This window comes from Haliotis rubra, unplaced genomic scaffold, assembly GCF_003918875.1.
Source record: "Haliotis rubra isolate DU_JTF1 unplaced genomic scaffold, ASM391887v1 Scf33, whole genome shotgun sequence".
Lineage (NCBI taxonomy): Eukaryota > Metazoa > Mollusca > Gastropoda > Lepetellida > Haliotidae > Haliotis > Haliotis rubra.
In genome coordinates, this window is record NW_025767002.1 from 754,798 (window position 1) to 777,543 (window position 22,746).

The 22,746-nt window shown below is 37.1% G+C and overlaps 1 protein-coding gene across 6 annotated transcripts in view; it reads left to right on the forward strand.

Moving 5' to 3' along the window:
• Nucleotides 1-16,982: 16,982 nt before the first annotated feature.
• The window catches only part of LOC124284145 (protein pangolin, isoforms A/H/I/S-like), a 68,721-nt gene continuing 62,957 nt past the window's right edge, over nt 16,983-22,746 (forward strand). The window contains exons 1-2 of one of the 6 annotated variants that reach the window (XM_046720204.1): nt 16,983-17,750; nt 17,883-17,952. In XM_046720204.1, the coding sequence (XP_046576160.1) occupies nt 17,607-17,750; nt 17,883-17,952 (214 nt within the window). In that variant the 5' untranslated portion in view covers nt 16,983-17,606. The remainder of the gene's footprint in view (nt 17,751-17,882; nt 17,953-22,746) is intronic. The other 5 variants (XM_046720209.1, XM_046720202.1, XM_046720207.1 and 2 more) reach the window with 5 other exon arrangements.

The following is a 22,746-nucleotide window of genomic DNA, read 5'->3' on the forward strand; positions in this document are numbered from 1 at the left end:
ACCGCCGCGAGGGGCGCAAGCTTGAAACTCGAGCCCCGAACTAGCATCAAAGTGTACTTGATAAACCGGTGTTCCCCCACACTGCTACCTGCCTAAACGGCGTTTGCCCGCACTTCAAAGCAGACATATGGAATTGTGCCCGGGGATACACGATTGGTTTACACACACACAACCAAATATACGAAAAATAAAAACTTGCTCTTACAATGTCCGCTCCATGGGTTGGGGATTGTATATGAACGCTATCACATATCAAAGTTGCTATATATCAGTAGCAGTTTGATGTCGGGGGGAAAGAAAACGAGAAAAAAAACAATTCAAGCCGGTGCCGATGTTGGTGTACGTTGAAAAAACCTTTGAAACGAGATCCTGCTTTTGAAATTGACATCGTATTCTATAGCTCTAGTTTTCATAGTTTATTTTTGCACATAAAGGACGTTTTATAAAAGTTATGCAATAATGTTGACGGACGACTTCGTGGAATGTTATTTCAACTGTTAGCCTACAGTGCAGAATGGTATGCAGATGGTATTTGCAAACAGAAATAATTACTGTAATAAACATCACAGAGTTGAAATTTTATGTATAATTCATGGTTGAATATTTTGAACAAATAAAAATATTACATAAGGGGAGAAAAACGTCTCCATGAGAAATCTCTACTCCATTGTATTATTCCGACAATGTCTAACCATGAATCACTGCCACATAGTGTTGACACCGGGTGTTCACGGAAAGGTGAACGTCTCTTGACCCACCGGTGTCACCAACCACGAAAGGAATCCATTTTATATTTCTAAAAAAAATATGAAATATGTTTTCAGCAAACGGTGAATAAACTATAAAAGTATAATGGGGAACATTCAAAAGTTACGCGAGTAACGAACTAAACGAACTACGGATTTAACGAAAATGTCAACAGGATCTTAAAGTTATTTTAAAATCATTTAACCTGCTTGTGAAGTTAATAATATTATATAATAACAATATATATATTGTAAAGCTTAGAATACTTCAGTCGGGATCGGGATCGGGTGCCAGGATGACTGATTGTTGAGGCATGCCATCGTTTCCCATTTGTGTAGATGGATGCTTATGGTGTAAAATCACTGGATCGTCCGACCCAGTAAGTACATGTATTTGCCGTATTTACAGATCGCCTTAAGGGAACTTGACTATGCTCTGCGGCGTTAAACTACGAACGAATAAAAGAAACAAAATATAATAATATAACAAAATCTGTATACTCAAAATGTATCTGTTTACTTAGGTTCCTTACTTTCAGTCATTTGTGGCGGTGAATATTTGCACTACAATCTGATCAACTCTGTATGTTTAAGAAACGATAATACACTGGTTGTTTACATATGTTTATTCACCCTTTCCGTATTCATAATCAAACTAAAACAGGGACGGTTGTACAAGTCGGACTTTATCATTACACTATCAAAGATAATACCAGGTGTTCGCGAAAAGGTGAGGGTGTCCTGCCCCACCGGTGGCACCCGTCTGTAACATGCAAATGCAAGTCAGTTGTCTACAAACCACACCTTCGCCAAAACCGGAGTTCCATTAATATTCTTCAAAGCATTTTTATTTAGCTTTACCGTTTACAAAAAAATAAAAAAACAGTAGATCATCTTAATGCTTTCTTAGTGCTTCATTTTACATAGCGACGTCACGGTTTGGGCTTCTTTTGTTAAGATAGATTAACGCTTAGTCACTGAATATATATAATTTGCATAGTAACAAATAAACCCATTTACTGGTAAATTGAAAAGAAGCCTCAGTAAGAAGGGGGATTCAGAACCTGAGGAAATCTAGACTCGTTTTATTTAGAACTTTGACATTGCAGGAAGGACTAGGCAGTAGGGAAAATATGTGATTCAGGGACTGTGAGACTACTAGTGATAACATTGAGTTTGTTGTTTAAAGCCGAACTAAGAATCACATTCGTGTTAATTTAACGGTAATGCCTTTTTGGAAAGACGTTTCTTGATAACGAGTGAAACATCAGCAGATATTAAATTCCACATAAATGACATTTAAGATATAGTTACGCAGCGATGAGCCGTGATTGTAAAAAGTCAAATTTTCCCGTCTATTTGATTTCGTTTTTTGTCTTTATACTGCGATATCTTGCCATGAATGAGAGGATGCGAATGAATGAATGAATGAATGAATGAGTGAATGACTTTGGTTTTACGCCGCTTTTAGCAATATGCCAGCAACATCACGGCGGGGGACACCAGAAATGGGCTTCACACATTGTACCCATGTGGGGATTCGAACCCGGGCCTTCGGCGTGACGAGCCAACGCTTTAACCATTAGGCTACCCCACCGCCCCGAATGAATGAATGAATGAATGAATGAATGAATGAATGAATGAATGAATGACATCCCGGCGATTGGGCACCCCAAGCTGTTTGTTTTTTCATCCGCATGTATATAGGTAAGTGCTGACAAAGCAGCCACACAACCTGAAAGTAGATCAAGTATATTTATTTATACACGGACATATGTGATATGACCTTACCCGGAAGTGTCAGCTCCGAGCCGGACATCACACAGCAACACGTGGTCAGCACGTGGTTATCACTTGATCAAGGTTACGTGTGACATTTATATTGTGCAAAGTGGTCCTTCTATCCATTACTATGAAAACAGAAAACAATCTACGTAAGGTTGTTGTAATCGTAACCTTAAGACCGTTTCTACACGCTGATATGTGTTTCATATGGATAAAATAAATCAATATACATATTTTTATACCAATGATCATAACGGTCAATAGTGAGTGAGTGAGTTTAGTTTTACGCCGCTTTTAGCAATATTCCATCAATATCACCAGACACCAGAAATCGGTTTCACACATTTTACCCAGGTGGGGAATTGAACCCGGCTACTCCACCGTAATAATCAATAAGTGCTTTATGTGAATCTGTCTCTTACGACTTCTTGATCAACGAGAGTTAGTGAACAGATAGACAGTGGCAGGTAGACATGCAGACAAGCAGACAGTCAGACAGACAGGACACACAACACAACAATCAGTAGGGACAGACAATCAGACATACAAACAGATGACAATACAAATAGAAGGCCGACAAAAGTGACAGATAAATCGACCTAAACTATGAACGATAGGCATGGAATTTAACTCGAAATGTTTGGATTATTGGTTAAGTGGCAGTTTCGTGGGATCCGTCCTACTATATGGACCACCACCATCACCACCACCACCACCACCATCATCATCATCATCATCATCATCATCATCATCATCATCATCATCATCATCATCATCATCATCATCACCACCACCACCACCACCACCATCACCATCATCACCCCCCACCACCATCATCATCATCAACCCCCACCATCACCATCATTACCCCCACCACCACCATCATCATCATCATCACCACCACCACCACCACCATCATCATCATCATCATCATCATCATCATCATCATCATCATCATCATCATCACCACCACCACCACCACCACCACCATCATCATCATCATCACCAACACCAACACCTCCATCATCACCACCACTACCACCACCATCATCACCCCCACCACCACCACTATCATCATCATCATCGTGCTGTTTCTAATACGCAATGAAGAACCTGCATGCTTCCAAACAGTGAAAAATATCGTTAATAGTAGACGAGGCTTTATAACATAAATCTTCTTGTTGGATGAGGACTACACCGAGATGCAAGAAGTCCACGACTGACCTACTGTCTGAAACTGACAACACCGAGCAACAACAGTATCATTTACATGGCCTGTATAACTGTACGTGAAGAACTCGCGCCATGGAGCATCGATCAGCTGTTTGGTTCCTGTAGTCATAATTGTAGTTCATCATAGAATGGTAAATTAGATCAGCAGATTGGGCCTTCAATACAGTATATATTTCATATTTGATAATAACATTATATAGTCCATGTTATATCATATGGCGTTCGAGTTATTTGAGCAAATGATTCCTATTATTAATATATACTGGCTACATCCAATCTAATTAATATAAAGCATAAAGTACATGTTATAATCTGATGTAGGGTTGATATTTTAAATAATACTGTAATAGCATATATTTATTTTACTTCATATTGATATAAACGACATATTTCAGATTGGACCATGCACCACAGTTCATGCTGAAATAGCGTATGTATTTAATGTGAGTATGGCTTCGAATCCAGAATGTGACCCCACCCAAAACTGTGCTAGAATTGGTAGTTTGCCATGCAGTGTAATTCAAAACATAAAATGTGTCGTATTTGACAACGTTCTGAAAGGAATTGTCCTTTCGGCTATGGAACCGTACCATTTTACACTTATTATGATGGTACACAAAGTATTAGTCTGTCATACCCGGACACAAATATATCTAAGAGAGCCCATGCAAGTCTAGAATATGTGGCAAGTCTAGATGACCTCTGAAAATGAAGAAAGTCTCTGTGCTCCTTTTCATCATTTGTGAGTATGATTTAGGAACTGTTTTTTATGTGAAATATGTTCATTCTGCGATTAGATGTTAGTCCAACAAAGTGTGTGATTTAGACTTAACAGTTGTCGGGCTTTAATTTCTATCGATTTGGTGACTGGCTAGATCTCTGATTTTGGTCACAGGCGATTATGTACCTTCGACTTAGGGTGTTCGAATCCCGTACGGGATTCCACCAAAAACTCCTAGAATTTGTACTTCAGTAAGAAAACGTATTCCAAAAAATGTGTATTAATTGTCATTTGTTTTAATACTGAGAGGCGGCGGGGTAGCCTAGTAGTTAAAGCGCTCGCTCCTCACGCTGAAGACCCGGGTGTGATTCCCCACATGGGTACAATGTGTGAAGCCCATTTCTGGTGTCCACCGCCGTGATGTTGCTGGAATATTGCTAAAATGGGCGTAAAACCATACTCACTCTCTTTTACATTGACGTAGAGGACAAAGACGTTCATGTACACTGTAGTTCGTTACAATATATAGGTCATGCTTTAAGTGTATGTGGGGCATTATGTGGGACTGTCCTCTCATTTTGACCTGCTTGTTCCGTGAGCGCATCCCCACATCCCAGCATCAACTACCGTTACTATTAATGGCAACCCGATTTTGATATCTGTACGGAAATATTGTTTCAAAACTGAAATTAAAACGTCCGATCATCCTACATTACTGTACACACGGAAATGGTATCACGACGTGAACGTGTCAGCCGGCAGCACCACAGCATCTACGGCGGAAACGTCCACGCAACAGCGTCCGTTACACATGGGACTATGACCAGTGATTTTGCATAGTCATGTCTTATTGTGTTAAAGTTATGCTAAGGGTCGTTAAATTATTTTTTTAAGTATCCAAAAATATTTCCCCATGTGTTGTTCACATATTCTACTCAAATTCCGATTCTATCAGAATTCGATGTGAATGTTATCATTATTTGACACCCAACACTTCAGGCCTCATACCCGACTGATGATCAGCTGGACAAAATGTGTGAGTAGCTATGTGTGCCACCGTAACCCGTGGGGTCGTTGTTCGTGCTATCGACCATGGGTTGACCGGTTTAGACTAGCTTATGTATTGCTCGCCGTGATACAGCTGTAATATTTCACAGAGCCTTAAACAACATTCATTCACTCACTCACTCATCACATATGATATGTACAGTAAACCCTCTATAGTCTGGACACCGTTAATCTGGAAACTCCGTCTTCTATGTGATCACTGCAGGTAATGATTACATTACATTAATTAGTGAGTGAGTGAGTGAGTGCATGGGCTTAGCGCCGCTTTTAGCAATATTCCAGCAATATCACGGCGGGGGACACCAGACATGGGCTTCACACATTGTACCCATGTGGGGAATCGAACCCGGGTCTTCGGCGTGACGATCGAACGCTTGAACCACTAGGCTACCCCACAGCCCCTACATTATTTGCTAATTTCTTAATACGGACTTCAGTGTGAACTCGACCGTCTGGATTAACGGGGTTCCACTATATGTGAATTGTGTAAAAGTCCCGCGTCCCTTTACAGAGTTGACTAGTACACCGCATGACGTGATCACTGCCGTCAACATGTGTTTAAAGTTAAGTTTCCCTGTGTAATCAGATCATGTAACGCGTGTTATTCATGGGATCCAACCAAAATGTCAAGGGACATTACTTCTGGATTGCTAACAGACACAAAATGTCAAAAAATGACCACACACGTCAATATATGTTGTATTCGGGATAATATTGTATTATGTTTCACACTGACAATTATTATTCCACTTTTAGACTTTGTACAGTGGATGTGTGAACGTGCCATGATACCATCGACATATTCAACTGGGAAATATGGTTAGGCACAGCTTACGTTATAATTTTATACAATCTCTCCGATTTTAAAACTGCGCAATTTATTACAGTTCAAGCCTTGCCTTAGTGACAAACGCTTATTGGAAAACACAAAAAGAAATCGATTATCTGATGACATGGTTGAACCTTCTCAAACAGCTGGTATGAGTGAGTGAATGAGTAAGTGAGTATGGTTTTACGCCGCTTTTAGCAATATTCCTGCAATATCACGGCGGGGGACACCAGAAATGGGCTTCTCAGATTGTACCCATGTGAGGAATCAAACCCGGGTCTTCGGCGTGAGGAGCGAACGCTTTAACCACTGGGCTACCCCACCGTTCCCAGCTGGTATGAGTGAGTGAGTAAGTTTGATTTTACGCCGCTGTTAGCAATATTCCTGCAATATCACGGCGGGGGACACCAGAAATGGGCTTATCAGATTGTACCCATGTGAGGAATCAAACCCGGGTCTTCGGCGCCACAGGGCTACCCCTACGTTCCCAACTGGTGAGCACTATTTGATTGTGATTCATAGATACACGGTTATGACATGGTCGGAATCGTACACTGGATTGTTTTTTAGTAGATATGTTCTGTTTATGGAATTATATTTGTCGTTTCTTACTTATTAACTGTTCCATGACAATATGTATTTGACCACCCTTTCATTTCTTGCTCTTGATCTTTTTATGATAAGATACAACATTTTTGGCCGTCTTCAGAAATACAGAGTTAATGTACCAACCGTATATAGGGGAGTTCATCGATATTGGTCAAACTGAGATCAGAATCAGATGAGGATATTTCCAAAACATATATGAAAGTGCCGGACATAGGATGTCCCTCCTGAGAGGGTACGTAAGTCCCAACACATTTAGAGTAAATTTAGGCTTGCCACGTTTTTAATCGTAGAATATGTGTGCTTTTATTTTATGGCTAGATTTCTCTTCTGTCGCCAATGGCTGAAGGGATGGTGTAAATCCAACTAGGGTCCATGCAGGTAGCAAAAGTAATGTAAGTCCCCATGGTCCCTGGTATGGTGATCTACCTTCAGTTATTGGCGATTTATAGCCCATTTTTATACTGTATTGTTTTTCCCCTATAGTTACTAGTTTTACATACATATCTGTGATATTCTAGTTGTTTTACTGTCCTTCGTCGGCAGGTTTTTTATAATATACATATATTTCATTTCAATATCAAATGTTCTCGTCACGATATGGCTGAAATATTGCCGATGTGACGTTAAATATTAACTCACTCACTCAATCAGGATGTAAATAATACAGAATACAGAAGATCGATGCTTAAATACACTACCCATCAAAGGTATAGACTCACTAGTGTAAATGTAGCCACTTACTTCAGTCAAATGTTCAAAATAGGTTTTGCAAAATATTCCATACTGTTTAAAGGTACTGTTTACAAATGCCCTGTAAAACAAATTCGTAACGTTGAAAAGATTATTATCATGAGTTCAATAAATGATGAAAGTTAGTGAAAATTGGCGAATTCTTAACAAAATTTACACCAAAACACAGCTGTTCACATTTCCGATATTTGCACATGCCTTTACAGCAATTTGATGCATGATCCTCGTGCAGTTCATCTGTATATGGTTTGCACTTAGTTCCCCCAAGTTAGTGGAGAAATTCATCTTTGATGAATATATATATATATATATATATATATATATATATATATATATATATATATATATATATATGAGTCAGACTATTATATTATTATATATAAATAAGTGATTTCTGCAGGTGTATAAGCAATAAATATATAAAATATGAGTTCAGATATTTCTTCTTGTCAAATCTCCTTTATATCTGCACAAGATCTTTTGCCATTCAACGGCTCTCTAGGTGTACAAACATGTACTTACCTTCTCCTTTTCACCTGTTACTTATATCACGTGCTTATGTTGTACTCATTGTACAACATTGATATTGTCGTTTTATATACTTGAATGTTTCGTCAAATGTGAAATGAATGGATATTAACCATTGGTTTAAAGTGGGTTTGTTGAACGAGCAATGAGGTAGCTATGTGATTGCGGTCTTACATTCAACATTGTATATATCACATTATGATTCAGTATTGTATACCATATATCTAACATTCAACACTGTATATTTAATTTACATACTGTGGCAAATTTATCCAAAATCATCCAACATTCAACACTGACATACATGGAACATGGATAATCCAAAATTCATCCAACATTCAACACTGTATATTTAATTTACCATACATGGAACATTGCATATAATATATCCAAAATTCAATTCTGTAAGACTTACATACATTCAAGAGTGTATTAACCATAATCATACATTCAACATTAAACACTGTACGTATTATATCCTACATTCATCCCTGTTTACCTCAAATCATAATTCTGCAAAGTGTATAATAAATCCCAGATTCAACACTGTATATAACGCATCCCATATTCTGTATATAATATATTATACTTCAATCACGTGTCTTGTCTTATATAGAAATTCAACACAGTATTATATACTACAGCCTACGTTTAATACGGTATGCCTTATATATTACATTCAACACTGTATATTACTTCTTAAATTCAACAATTCATATATACTATAAACAGTTAAACTTGTATATCACATATAATACATTCAACACTGTAGATACTACATCCCACATTCAATACTGTATATCTAAAATCATACATTCGGCGCAGTATATGTCGTTAATCGTATATTACTTGTTCATACCAATTTGAATTGAATGTATATCCAATATTAATGCATACATTTTTTTACAGGTTGGATTATGTTTAACAACGATTTTGTTTCACTTTGTTTGCCACATTCGTCATCCCCTTGCCCCTGAATCCAGGGTGTCATTAAGCAAAATTTGAAGATATTCTTTCGGGAAACAAAAGCAATATTACGCTGGTATAGTTCACATCTAGAGTTACTCTGAGATATGCTTTCTGATATCCCTCTACGATATATCGCAGCTCGCCAGTATCTAGCCATAACATATCGCAACTCGGCAATATCCGGTTACGATCTATCGTAAGTCGGCAATATCCGGTTACGACATATCGTAAGTCGGCAATATTCGGTTACGATCTATCGTAAGTCGGCAATGTCCGGTTACGACCTATCGTAAGTCGGCAATATTCGGCTCCGATATATCATACTAGTAAGTTGTCAATATCCGGATACGAAATATCGCAATGGCTTTGTTTCTCTGATTTACAGCGAATGTTATGCACCTGGCGTTATTTCACCCAGGTCGCCAATTGTTTCCTTCTTGGTGTCGGGTTTCAATTGTATTTGCGGTTGTTTCGCTTGGTGCAGGTTCAAACGAGTTTGAACATAAATATCCCAGTGTCGTGTATTCTTAATGTTTGATCTGCGACTTACATGCAGACTTCCACGTTGAACAACACCTGCGCGGACAACATGCATTACAGATTATAATGTCTGCTTTTTCTTCAAATCAGTGTGGGTTGAGGGTGTGGTAGCTCTTCATGTAAAAGTTTGCTCGTTTCCAGCACGAGTACTATGAGCATTGCTAAAAGCGAGGAAAAACAGTACTCACTGAATTAACCCCGCAGTGCACTAATTAACTTGAAACAGTTTTCGTAATAACTATAGACAACTAGTACAGAGAAAATGACTGATTATAATCAGGGTTAGAAATAAAGAACAATTTCAGTGAATTTATCTTTACTTATTTATTTTATCGAATACCAATACCGAATATATGACCAAAGTATCGATTAGGGCATGTCGATCTTTTTAGACATCATATCGATTGGGTGGATTTCGAGTTCGCATGATTCCGTCGTAACGTGAGCCTGATCACATCAATATACTGACGGCAAGAAATAAGGGAACAGCAACTGATTGCATGTTTTCGGTGTGTCATTTCAACGTAACATAACGAGAGCAGACTCTTTAATAATTTCTAGTGGACCTGACTGTACTTAATAACTTTGTATGAAGCGTATTCACTGAATATAGCGGTAAAAGATCATTTTTAATACTCGCGTTTCGTAACTTTATTGAAAGTAATTCATAAACACATGCTCATGATATACCCAAGATCGCACATGCAATCGATTTCTTATGTGGGAAGATTTCTGTCGCTATTATTTGCACCTGCGCAAAATATGTGTACATGTGAACCCGTTGTATTACGTAAGGATATTTAGATCATTACCATATGTATCTTGAACGATGAGCACACCTGTGAACCAAAGACCTAGTATTTTACTTAAATGTTGCATTACATAAATGATGTATTGGAGTCTGACAAAATCGTCTACAGAACACGGTGCATATATACCATTCATCACGGCGTTTTGACAAGGGTTCCACTCACTCCGTGCAACTTTGCAATAATTCATCAAAACTACTTTTCCGCAATATTTGACCTGAAGTTCATAACGAATGCTTAATATGTTTAACAATGATTTTTATTGGCGTATGTGAGTTTGACATTTCCCTAGTGACTAAACATGTTTTGTCCAAAAAGTATGATTTATTCATCACGGTGTTTTGACAAGGGTTTCACTCACGTGTTGGCTTCTGCAATAATTCATCCAAACTAATTTTACGTAATGTTTGACAGTAGTTTAATATCGAATATTTATCATATTTAACCATGTCATTATATCTACTGGCGTATATGGGCCCTACATTAACGTACACGAATACTAAATTTGTTTTGTCCAAAATATATTATATATTTTTCTAGGACATTAGTAATATATTTCGGAAAGATGTGTCGTTTTTATCGCATCAAAGGTAACAACAGACAAAAACGTCACTTACTATAACGGTCACTTCCGATGACTATTTCTAGTGGCACTGGTTTTCATCTGATGACAAGTTAGAGAAGATAAAAAAATCTACAAGGCCGATAAATTGATTTGTTTTTTGGTTCTGGCTTAAATCGTGGGATTATAGAATGACAGAAGACGATGACAAAAACATAAAACTATGGTCAAGATCCATCACCACTGACTACAGTTGTCATGGTAACCCCTATATACCTAATCAAATACATTATTCCAGTGCATATAGTTGTCTAGATACTATATCTTATTTAGATGTCTTGTTTAATTTGTAATTAATGTATGACATTTATCTGTTTTACTGAACATGTTTTCAATATGGTTAAATGCTTCTTGTTGCTAATGACAAAAAAGATCCATGTTTATGGGAATATTTAAAGTTATGGGAATATTTAAAGTTTTCTTAACTAGCTATGTGAAACAGATACAACTGACAATTAAGAAAGCATGAATACTCTGAAGAGTAATATACAATTAATATAAATGTGTATTGCCGTTGTGTAGTACTCGTAACGGAGACGGTATATCATTTACAACAAACCAGAAAATATTATATGTATATCGCAGATGACGTTACCCCTGTCAAATGTTGGATTACTAGACATTAGAGACATAAGAAGTTTTAATGAATTGTAGACAAAATGAAGTTTATTATATATGTTAAAGTGAATACATTCTCAACTGCTTCTTTTGAATAACAAGTTTTGAGATTTGATAATGTTATAAACTACCTGGGAAAATATAGTCAACACACCTTACATTGTGACTATAAACGAAACAGTAATATATGGTTATTCGATGGTGATGAATTTTAAAAGGGTGCTAGAGTTGGAGTTACATATATCCAATCAACAAGCATTTGACAATAGATCAACCTTGTAACGCTTTGATAACTCTTGTAATATTTTGTTAAATCCGATTTACAAGTGTATACCTTCTTTAGCCCAGCTGTTTATATAATATATTTATGATATGTATAGATGTATTTATGATATATAAACAGATAAATTAATACTTATTGCATACAAATCACATTGTTGTACGTATTTTCAAGGCAGTCTGTTCATTCAGCTTCAGTAATACAATATTATATGATAATACGGTATATACCTAAACTTGTGAAATGTGTATATGCATAGTATGGCTGTGTCGTTACAAATATCATGTGTTTTGTACTTTAATTTCACACAATAAAAAACTTCCAAGTAACAATATATACTAGTATCGGACAGGTAGAAATGTCAGGTCACCTTTGATTCACACAGGTACGTCAGAAATATGAAATAGGAGGAATTTCGACGTTACACGCTAGATAATTAAAAGGCTATAAATCAATGCAATGTTCTGTTCCTCGGCCGTGACAACCTACGCCACTGTCCGCGTCATAACCCGCAGCATTACTTCATCATATATAAAATATACCGCGAAGACGTTGATATAGCTATTGTAAAACTTTCATTTAATTTTAAATGCATTTAAGTTTCATCATAAAAACAATGGTCTTTAAAATTTATGACAAAATAAAACTTCAATTTCAGTATTCATTATAGTTAGATCATGTAACTGTTAATGGTGACATTCCAGAAACTTTTAATCTTAGCGAAGGTTGAACATATTATGTGGAGTTTAAGATCATGGTCAAATTAACATGCATGTACAGGAACATCGTAGAATTACTAACAAAACATCTGTAATCTGTAATAAAAATAATTTTATATCTTTAACAACGCAAATCGATTCGGACACTTGAATGATAAGTGCAATGTAAGCAAAGGGTAAAGACAGCCATTAGCATTAACTCGTTCTTTTGTCACCTGCGGTTGTATATACCGCGAGGTGGATAAGTGCTCGGCGATCCCAAAACGTCAGTGACGTAATAGCATAATTCAGGTGAAATGTTCCCCCTTGGGCTATAGGGCGTGTTCTATTGTTTTATTGCTATATGTCTATGTAATCAGGCATGTTATACATTGGCGACCTGTTCAGCATGAGTGTGGTGTTATTAGCAACGAAATTAGCACGTGTGCTTTAATCTGGATTTCCTTCTTTCTGCTCGAGCTTGGTTGGACGGATTGGTTTGGGGCATAATGTAATGTACACTGTGGTGTATAAAGATATGCTTACTGTGCAACTAGTTTGTATTACTTATATCTCAAATGAAATGAACTTAAGTGCCGTTGTGGGAAAAAACACACACACACACACACACACTGTGTGTTGATTTGCGGATTATGTCGGGAATATCATACAATAAAATCATATGATGGATTTTAACGATTCATTTCTCAACTACATTTAATTTTATTAAAGTGAACAGAATCAAACAGAACAAACAATAATTATTACCCCAAAGGAAGGCAATTCAAAGACAATCCAAATAAATAAATGTTGTTAAAAAAGTCGTTGTTCATCCACATATAAGAGGTAATTTAAACTTCACGAAAATGCACAAACCTAACATCTTCAAATGAAATAACTGCATCTGACCAATCATACAATCTGAGTAGCTGTAATCATTACGACTTTCAAGTCTCAGTTTATATGTAATGATAAACACAAAGATTGTATTGTTTTCCTTTGACCGCATACAATCCTTATAACATATCCTGAGTTTGTGCACTTTTTGTGACGTATCTTCAGCAAAGACTTTATTAACGCGTGTGTTTATAAACTTATATAAGGATGCACTTTTTCCGCCGTCTTAAGAGCATATTTAGACATAATGATATTTGATATCAACGTGTCAAAACTAGACAATGAATCAGAAATTGTGTCGCGTCTTTATTGTGTATTTCATTTCTATGGCAATAAACCTTCCACCGGCTGTCCTCCCAATATGAATACAGACCTATTTGTGGCTTGTCTCAAAACGATACAAAGGAACGAACATAGGCAGTGTTATATATCAAGCACAACCGCCTTTCTAAACTATATATCGTCTTACATGGATCACCAAAATGCTGGCTACATAGATTTGTTTTTAGTCGCATATGCAATGCCTCGTGTACCTCATTTTCACCCGAGTCTATTATTGCGGCATTCAACCATGGAAACCCCAGATTCATAAAGACTTTTCTCCCCACTATATTAAAGCGTACGGTTATTCAATTTCAAAGTAATAAAAGAGAGGCATAAAGCCGACGGGTACTGCCCTAGTATAACGCTCCGTGCGGCGCTACTGTGCCGAGATGCGTTCAACACAACACTGTAAATGTCCATCATTACGGGTAGGTTTACCCGAAGACTTTGGCGTCTTGATGTGTACCTACAACGTGTGTTATATATAACCCTCAGGTTTTGTGCCCCCCGCGAATGGTTTCAACTGGCATGGACGCATTCAGGCGCGAACCGACCGTGAAGGCACACCTACCCCCAGGGCTTGACACGATATCATGCAACCCTATGCAACAATACATGAACAGGAGGGTGGGGGGTGGCGCCTGGGGAGGGGGAGAGATGGGTCTCATTAGCTAACTGGACAAGGCGAGTCAGGTGGAATCTTCGGCAGGAAATTCGTAAAACAATTAACAGTCATTCTGAACGAACCACCCATCCACCATCTTCAAAGGGCGAGGCGATGTGGACTCTTAAACTAATTATAAATAATGATGGACTTTGCAATGGATCTGTCATTGTGGATTTCACACATGAGTCTCCCGCCAACACAGACACAAGCTTTCCGCTCGGCCAAGGTCGCCAGTGGTGAAAATATTTCTAAGAAAAACAATGCTTTCTAAAACATACCCTATTAAGTTTCATATAATTCCTACCTTTTTTATATTACAGTCTACGCATGATCGCTTCTGATCTACCTGCTTAAATTTGGTTGAAATGAAAATTGTTGTGTTGAACTGAATAATGACATAGCCTGAATACACCTACACACAGCCGTAAGCGATCTGGCAACAACTGAGTATTGTGTTAACTTAAGTTATAAGTATATAGTCCACGATTGTGGCATGTTTCTATGCTCTTTGTGATTTGTATATTAAACAATATATTCACTTGTATTATTATTTAAGTGCGTACTTTGGGATAAATACAAATATTTCGTCACCTGAATCTCATTTCCGATCAAACGACCTCCGGTCATTTGCTTGTTTTGAGAAGTTGAATAATTAATTCAAACCATTTCGCTTTCTTTTGAAGTCGGCGTAATAAAAATAAACTTTCTCGAATAAATTCGTTACTTTGCTTTTAGTATTGGAGCATCATAAATTATGTGGCTTAGCCTTTTGTAAATAAACATTAAAAGAACCTAAATCGTGTTACCTTTACAGCCCTAAATTGTAAGTTCAAACGACAGCTACAAATGCGTTGCACGTTGTATAAAAGATTATTGAAAATTGAAGCACGCTGTTCGGTTATGTCCAAATACGCTGAGACTACTGTATTTGAATTACGCAGTCCCGTCTTTCTGGATACAATTGTGTTTCTGTGGGCAAAAAGACAGTATTATTCAAACAGTACCTGTTTACCAACCAGTGTCATGTTTTAATTCGTCTATCAAATTACGAAGACCTTACATGATTCGACGTATAAGTGCGTTGATAAGGTATAACATTTCCGAAATATAATAACACGGATACATATATTCATTTGTAATTATAAAGTAATTCTTCCGATACCTATCTTATATAAATAATAACAAAAAAGCCAGATTGGAACTCGACAAAGTACGTGACTTTATATGCTTTTATTTTCACAGAATAAACTCAAATTGATCTCAGTTTTGTTCTAGACGATATTCGCTACATGATATGCGTGAAAATCAACAACTGTCTATTTCTGTAATTGGGATACTTGTACGGCGACATAATTCCCTCCGTGGCCGAAGAAATTGCCATCAATATTTTCGACCGCTTTTCCGATCATCATAAAAAAATAGCAAATACCTCGAATGACATTAGGTGTATAGCTTATCCATGCATGGAAATGTGAAAGAATTATTGTTAATAGCCTCGACTTGACATGTCGACGAATGTCATTTAAGGTGACGGAATAAGTAAGTGCTATACATACATCAACGGCTTATATCTTCTCGGAGGGTTCTCATAGTCCATCAGGCCTGGGATTGAGGCGCTCGACCACAGACCCCGAATACGCTTGATATTACTTATGTCCATTTCTCCAATTCCTCGTGAACCGACCCGCCCCGTCTCACTTGACAAGTAATGTCTCACGATTTCAACACGACTTCTTGACATCCGTATTAATTAAATTTAAGAAAGCGAAAATCCAGTGTTTCGAGAGATGTTAGGCTGTAAAAAGTGGCAACGATCTACACCAGTGTTAGAACTGCATATGGCGCACGCGTTGCAAATTGAATTCGTCATTCACGAAAACGCAGTTATATTAAACATGTTAAAAATTCGTTAAGGAACGATTTCGAGTGATGAATTTCAGATAAGCATTTTCGCAGAGCACATCCGCTAGGTGGCGGTAGCTACAAAGGAAATGGAGTGTAAACAAATCTTGTCTCATTGCTCGGGCGCCACTACCATATAAGGTATCACAAAGGCGTTCCGACACTTCAAAGGGAGCCGCCGAGTGCTCGGTCTCAACTAAATTTCTCTGCGTTGGCCTCATTCACGGAGCACAAATAAATTAATATTATTTGAATATCGTTTTCAAACTTTAATGAAATGATTTTGCGTGGACGTAGAAGTTTAAGCACGATCAAGAAAGAGAAATTCCAAGCGGAACGCCTCTTGACCTTTCGGAGCGAGCAACTCACGAGAGATGGCTGAGATTGTAGATACGCGGCTAGATCAAAGGGAGCTCGCTGAAAACATCTAATTCTAGCGCATAACAAGAATGTTAGGGGCGACAGCGCAGGGGCCAGACCCGAGCTTTGTTCTTGGCAAAGAGAGCGAATGCATGTCGGTGTAGCAGGCATAATTTAATCTGCTCTCAGAACTTATTGATAGGCGCTTGTTGATGTTTATATGTGCAAATGTGGCCATTAGCATTGGATATACAGAAAAAAACGCTGAAGAAACGAGCATGGATAACACATAGGAATGGTGCTTGACCGAGAGACGAGACGCTCACAACCAGCCGTGCATGTGACTGCAGACAGCCCAGAGCATCCCTGGTCTTTGATTGATCCAGTTCACTTTTATCTTGCAATAAGAGGAGGCAAACTTTACGTTCAGACGAGAATAACACAGCACAGTTTAGTTGCTATACTGCTACATGACGAATGACTAACCCCAGCCGTAACGGCGCTTTTCATTGGTCGCCGGTACAGAGAGCGCGGCGTTGATTGGTCTCTATTTGCTAGCCTTTACGTAGTATTCATGGCGGATTCAAAACGTGTGTTGAGAGTCGTTAATATCCTGTGCGAAAATTAGATCGCAGTGGAGAACTTTTGACCATGCCGCATATGAGTTCAGGCGGCTCAGAGGATTTTTACTCGAAAGATGAGGTCAAAGTATATAAAGATGAGGGTGAAGAGGAAAAAAGGTCATCGGAAAACCTCTCGGAGGAAAAGTTGGGTTTAGTCACCGAATCCGAAGAGGTGAGTGCTAGTCTTTCATCTCCCTTTGATGTTGTTGGGGTCAGCTAGGACGGAGCTATTACGAGATCGCGCCTTCCCATAGCTTATCTGCCTAATATTTCCCCTCATATCTCTCATATTCCTTTGTTTTAGGGGAAAAATGGCAGTTTACCGGGGAATTACTCTGGCAGTGAGAAGAGTGGGACAACACGACCAGAGGATGGTAGGTGCTAATCAGGCAGCTCTGCTAACAGCCATGAAAAGGCCAAAAGTTACCACTACAATTACCGACATGGATACTATGATTGTATCAGGAAACGAGCCAGAGGTCACAGGCTTTTCTGTATATTTGAGGTTGATAATATGGCGTATATATGCCCCGATTTGCTGCAAATACAGTTCACAGCGGCTTCCCTTTGATGTGTAAAAGTATGCACCTATTGTCTGCCGTCCATTGTTCGGAATATGCATGACAATGGCCATGCACATACCGGCATTGCGACGGGCAGAGTGTAGCAAACAAGCTCCAATATACCCATAACGTTTGCACATCATATTTTAAAGGTTATTTTGTCAAAAATGAGATGATATATGAAGCATTTCCGGATTGTTTTGAAGCGATCGGCCCCTATTTTGACAATGTTCTGGGTCAGTAAATACAGCGAGCAGAACCCTTTGATGTTGCGAGGCTAGGCTTGCGTGGGTTGGAGGGATTGCCCTCTGTGTGTTGAGGGAATATCTTGATTCTGATTTTCTGTTAAAGCACAGGGTTTCAGTGAGATATAGGCGATATACATTTTGCAACATAGTATGCATTGAAAACAACAACCAGGGGTAAATGCAACTCTGGGATACCACTGCTTGTGCTAGGCTTCTGTATGGCATATTTGAATGGTTTCAGCAAAGATAATTATATAATCACACATTTTCATTATTTGCTTAATTGGTTGGTCAACATTTGCTTTCATATTCTTTTCTTCTTGTGACTGGGGACAAATGCAAGGGAGTAATCACATGAAGCTAAAAGAGCATGACATGATTCTATCTCCTTCTCGGGAATGTAATGAATTATGATAAACTTAACAAGAAGGTGTTTTGTGTTACATTTCATTTTTCAAAATATATACCTCCAAATATCGTTGATGTAGTTTTAAAATTTGTTGTGTAGTAATTATTTTAAATCAAAGGTAATAAATAATGTTTCATCGTCTTGATTTAACATTCAAGAACCTAAAGCCTTGATTTCCTAAATATTTTGTGAATTGAAAACAAGAGAAGTGTTTGGCATGAATAAATGGTGACTGAACTGGTATCTGTTATCAACGTTCACTTTTGTGTTATTAAAAACAGCATCAGGTGATAACAATATAAGATGATAATATCATATTATCCCCTTTTTTAAATACAAAGAAGAAAGATTAACATATCAAGGAGAGTGTTTTGCATGATTGTGTACAAATCAATTTCTTGTTTATTCTTCTGCAAATGCCTCACTTGTGAAGGTTTGGGATTTTTAAATAGAATTTATGATGATGAATATTTTTAGCAGTTCAGGCCATATATGGCATAAACGTTCCTCATCTAGTTTTCAGCGGTACACTTTCATTACAACTGGAGAAAATAGTGAACATAACTGACCTTATGTTTCGAAATCTTTTGATAGATATCAGGCTGAAAGAGTTAGCTTTGATATATAAAATGTGTTTTTTTTCTTTCATTTAATGATAGCGGAGCTGGGTTTGCGATAGGACATTCAAACGTGTATCATACTCAACATCAAAGTAACCTAGTCAACAGGAAATATTAACAAATTAGCTATCCAGTTCATTCTCAACCATCAAGATGCCAGTGTACTGTAACTGTTTACAAATTTTGTTTTTACGTGATAATTTATCAGTGGTGAAGATGTTTTTCCATCGGTATTAATTTTGATCATCGTGTGACCGAGTACTTATCACATTTAGTCTATAGAAACTACTGTCTCAGAAAGGAAGTGAAATCACATTACATCATAAACAAAATACTTCAACAAATGTAAAATAAGATTTTCAGGATAATTTGAAGATTTAAATGAATCAATGACATCAAAGAGATCAAATTTCTGTCTATGAAAATCTTTCAACTTTTGAGTGTTAACTCGATGCCAAGTTGAAGCGAGACGCATATATATGGTTTACTACAGGAAACAGTTATAAGAATTGCCAAGCCTCCATCGTTTGGTTTTCACTTCTTTAAGAATTTATGTTTCTCTTGTAAACATATGTATGTCTAACTGGACAGGATACACTGTAGACGAAGTGGCAGATAGGAAATACAACTTATTATACATCGGAAAGTCAAATAGCAAGTGCATTACAAGACTAATGGCCATTCAAGTATAAAAGTTTACGTGTCGAAACAGTAATTTTCTTTCGTTATAAAATACCCTAAGCACTGATTACAAAGGTACTGTATATTATCATTTTTTTCCTGTTTGATAGGAAAGCACATGAGGTGCTTGCATGATGTTTTCTTTGCTAGAATAATGTCATTATATTGGTGATTGCATTAGTTGGATTGGCGAAGATTACAGGCTTAATGTCAACTTAGCTTAGTAATCTGCTTGAGACTGTTACATATGCACTATGCGGTAGATGATGAACCTGGCTTAGTGACATCGTTATTGCTAAACATGTTATCTATATTACAATATGTTGGATTAATGATATCTGTCAAAAGACGCTATGTACATAAATGCTTGGGATACTGCAAGTGTCAAATTATTATATTGAACTATTTAAAAAACTATTTTGTAATTTCTTTTAAATAAGAGGACAGAAAGGTTGGTATCATTCTTTAAACAGTTTAAAAAAGAGACACTGAAAACAACAGGGAATTTGTATATTTGTGTATTTAAAAATAGTTTGTAACATTTTTAAACAAGAAGACAAAGTTGATGGTTATCTCAGATCAAAACTGTTTAAAAGACATTTCAAACAATGACTAAGAAAAGGCACTTGTTCAAATGTTTTATATGAAAAGAGATAAATTGCAGTGAACACAAAGAATACGAATATTTTGGCAGAAAGTAGACATGCCAGATCCTTAGGGTACACACTTAGATGGATGCTGTTTGACACAGTTGACTGCTAATTGCAATTATGATGGACAAATGCTACAAGTGACCTTAATGACAAATGACAGAGGGGATATATTTTAAGTGCTTTTCGAAACTCTGCTCTTGACAGATCAATACGTAAGCTTGTTTCACGGCCATTAAGTTGTCCTACTTATCTTGTTTTGTCGTTACTTAGGACATTTAAAACGAAGTGAGTTGGTGAGCTTGGTAAAGCGTATAACAAAACAGACAATAACTCAACATGTTTCTAATGGTCACTGGTTGAAATGGAGATTTGAGAAACTGCAAACCTGTTGGAATGTGATAAAAATTTAATATGGTTAATTATTACGTGGTAAATTACACATATTTCAGATATCATAATTGTATTGTTTCTATAATGAACTGTAGAAATGGTAAAACGCAAATATTATGGATGTAGAAATGGTAGTATATTTTTTATGCCTTTTCATTGCCGATCACAATGATTATGCTGTCACCATTTTGATGAATACAGTGATCACTTGTATACTCAACAAAAACAGAATCAGTACATTAAATCCTATCAGTAGTAGTGATTATGCACACATGAGGTATCAAGATTTTTGTTGCTATGGCAACATTTATTCATGTTCTGGACTAAGGGGAACACTGGAAAACTTTCAAATCCCAGTATGGTTAATGTTTTGATATAACTCTTATGATTCTGACTAAACCATGTGATTCAGAGAAATTATCAGTTTGTGGTTTGTGGCCCAGAAAAATTCTCATTTTTACAAATACTTAATGGTTAGGATATATTATTTTACTATATATAGGCATAATCAGATGTGTCATATATTTAATAAACACTTGACATATTACTAGAATTAAGAATGATACCAATATAAATATCCCTATTGAAAGCAGGGTGGTATATAACGTGAAGGAAGGAAATCTGTCGAGAATGAAAGAGCGATGCTAATGTTTAATCGTTCTGTGGTGTGTTTTGTAATTCTATAGCCCAGCTGGTATTTATGTGTAAATAACTTCTTCATTATCATCCAAAACAATGTAACACTGAAAACCCAGAAATATTTACTGTTTTTAGCCTGGTATATTATGATAGTGCTGATCTTTATGTGTTTTGTAATAACAGGAAAATGATTCCTTTTCACCAGCTCTGGCCAAAATAATATGGGCAAACAATTCTTGATAAGAAATATCTCTGCTAAAGGATTCTTTTGGCATTGTAATGATTAAAATATGGCAAGTGCCTCGTATTTTCTCTGTAATAGTGAACACTTCTACCCGGACTGTTCTATTGTCAAAGCACTCAGGTGTTATTGTGCATGGAATAAACTTTCATTATTATACGTGGGGTTGTAATTTATTTGTTTAAATCTTGTTGATTTGATAGTTACTTCTCTTTTAAAGAATCTTGATTTCTTCATAAACGTGGCACAATTGCAACGTGATTAACATCACCAGAATTACAAATAATAGTTTAATTTGAAATGTAAGCAATGCTATTTAATTCGGAACAAGTGAAGTACAATATCATATTACTTTGTTATTTTACTTATACCAGTATTATTTGTGGTCGTTATGAAATTGGTGTCAAGGAGAAATTTCCTAAGTACGTTTTCTAAAGTTGTCCAAATATTCACATGAGCATGGTGTCTGGTCAACTGGATATAGTAATAACCTACAGGCGGGCTTACAGACAATTAATGTACATCATGTTCTTTCACTTTAGCTTCACAAAACCCTTTCAGGTCATACCAGATTAGAAAATGAAACAAAAATAGCTAGCAGCCACTGCCTAGTGGCTGGTGTGAGAGCTTTGAAGAAATAGAGCATGGCAAATCCCCTGGCTGATCGGTGTAAGCAGTGGTAGGAAGGGCCTTTGGGACCTGCTGGCCTTACTGGCTTGCCCTC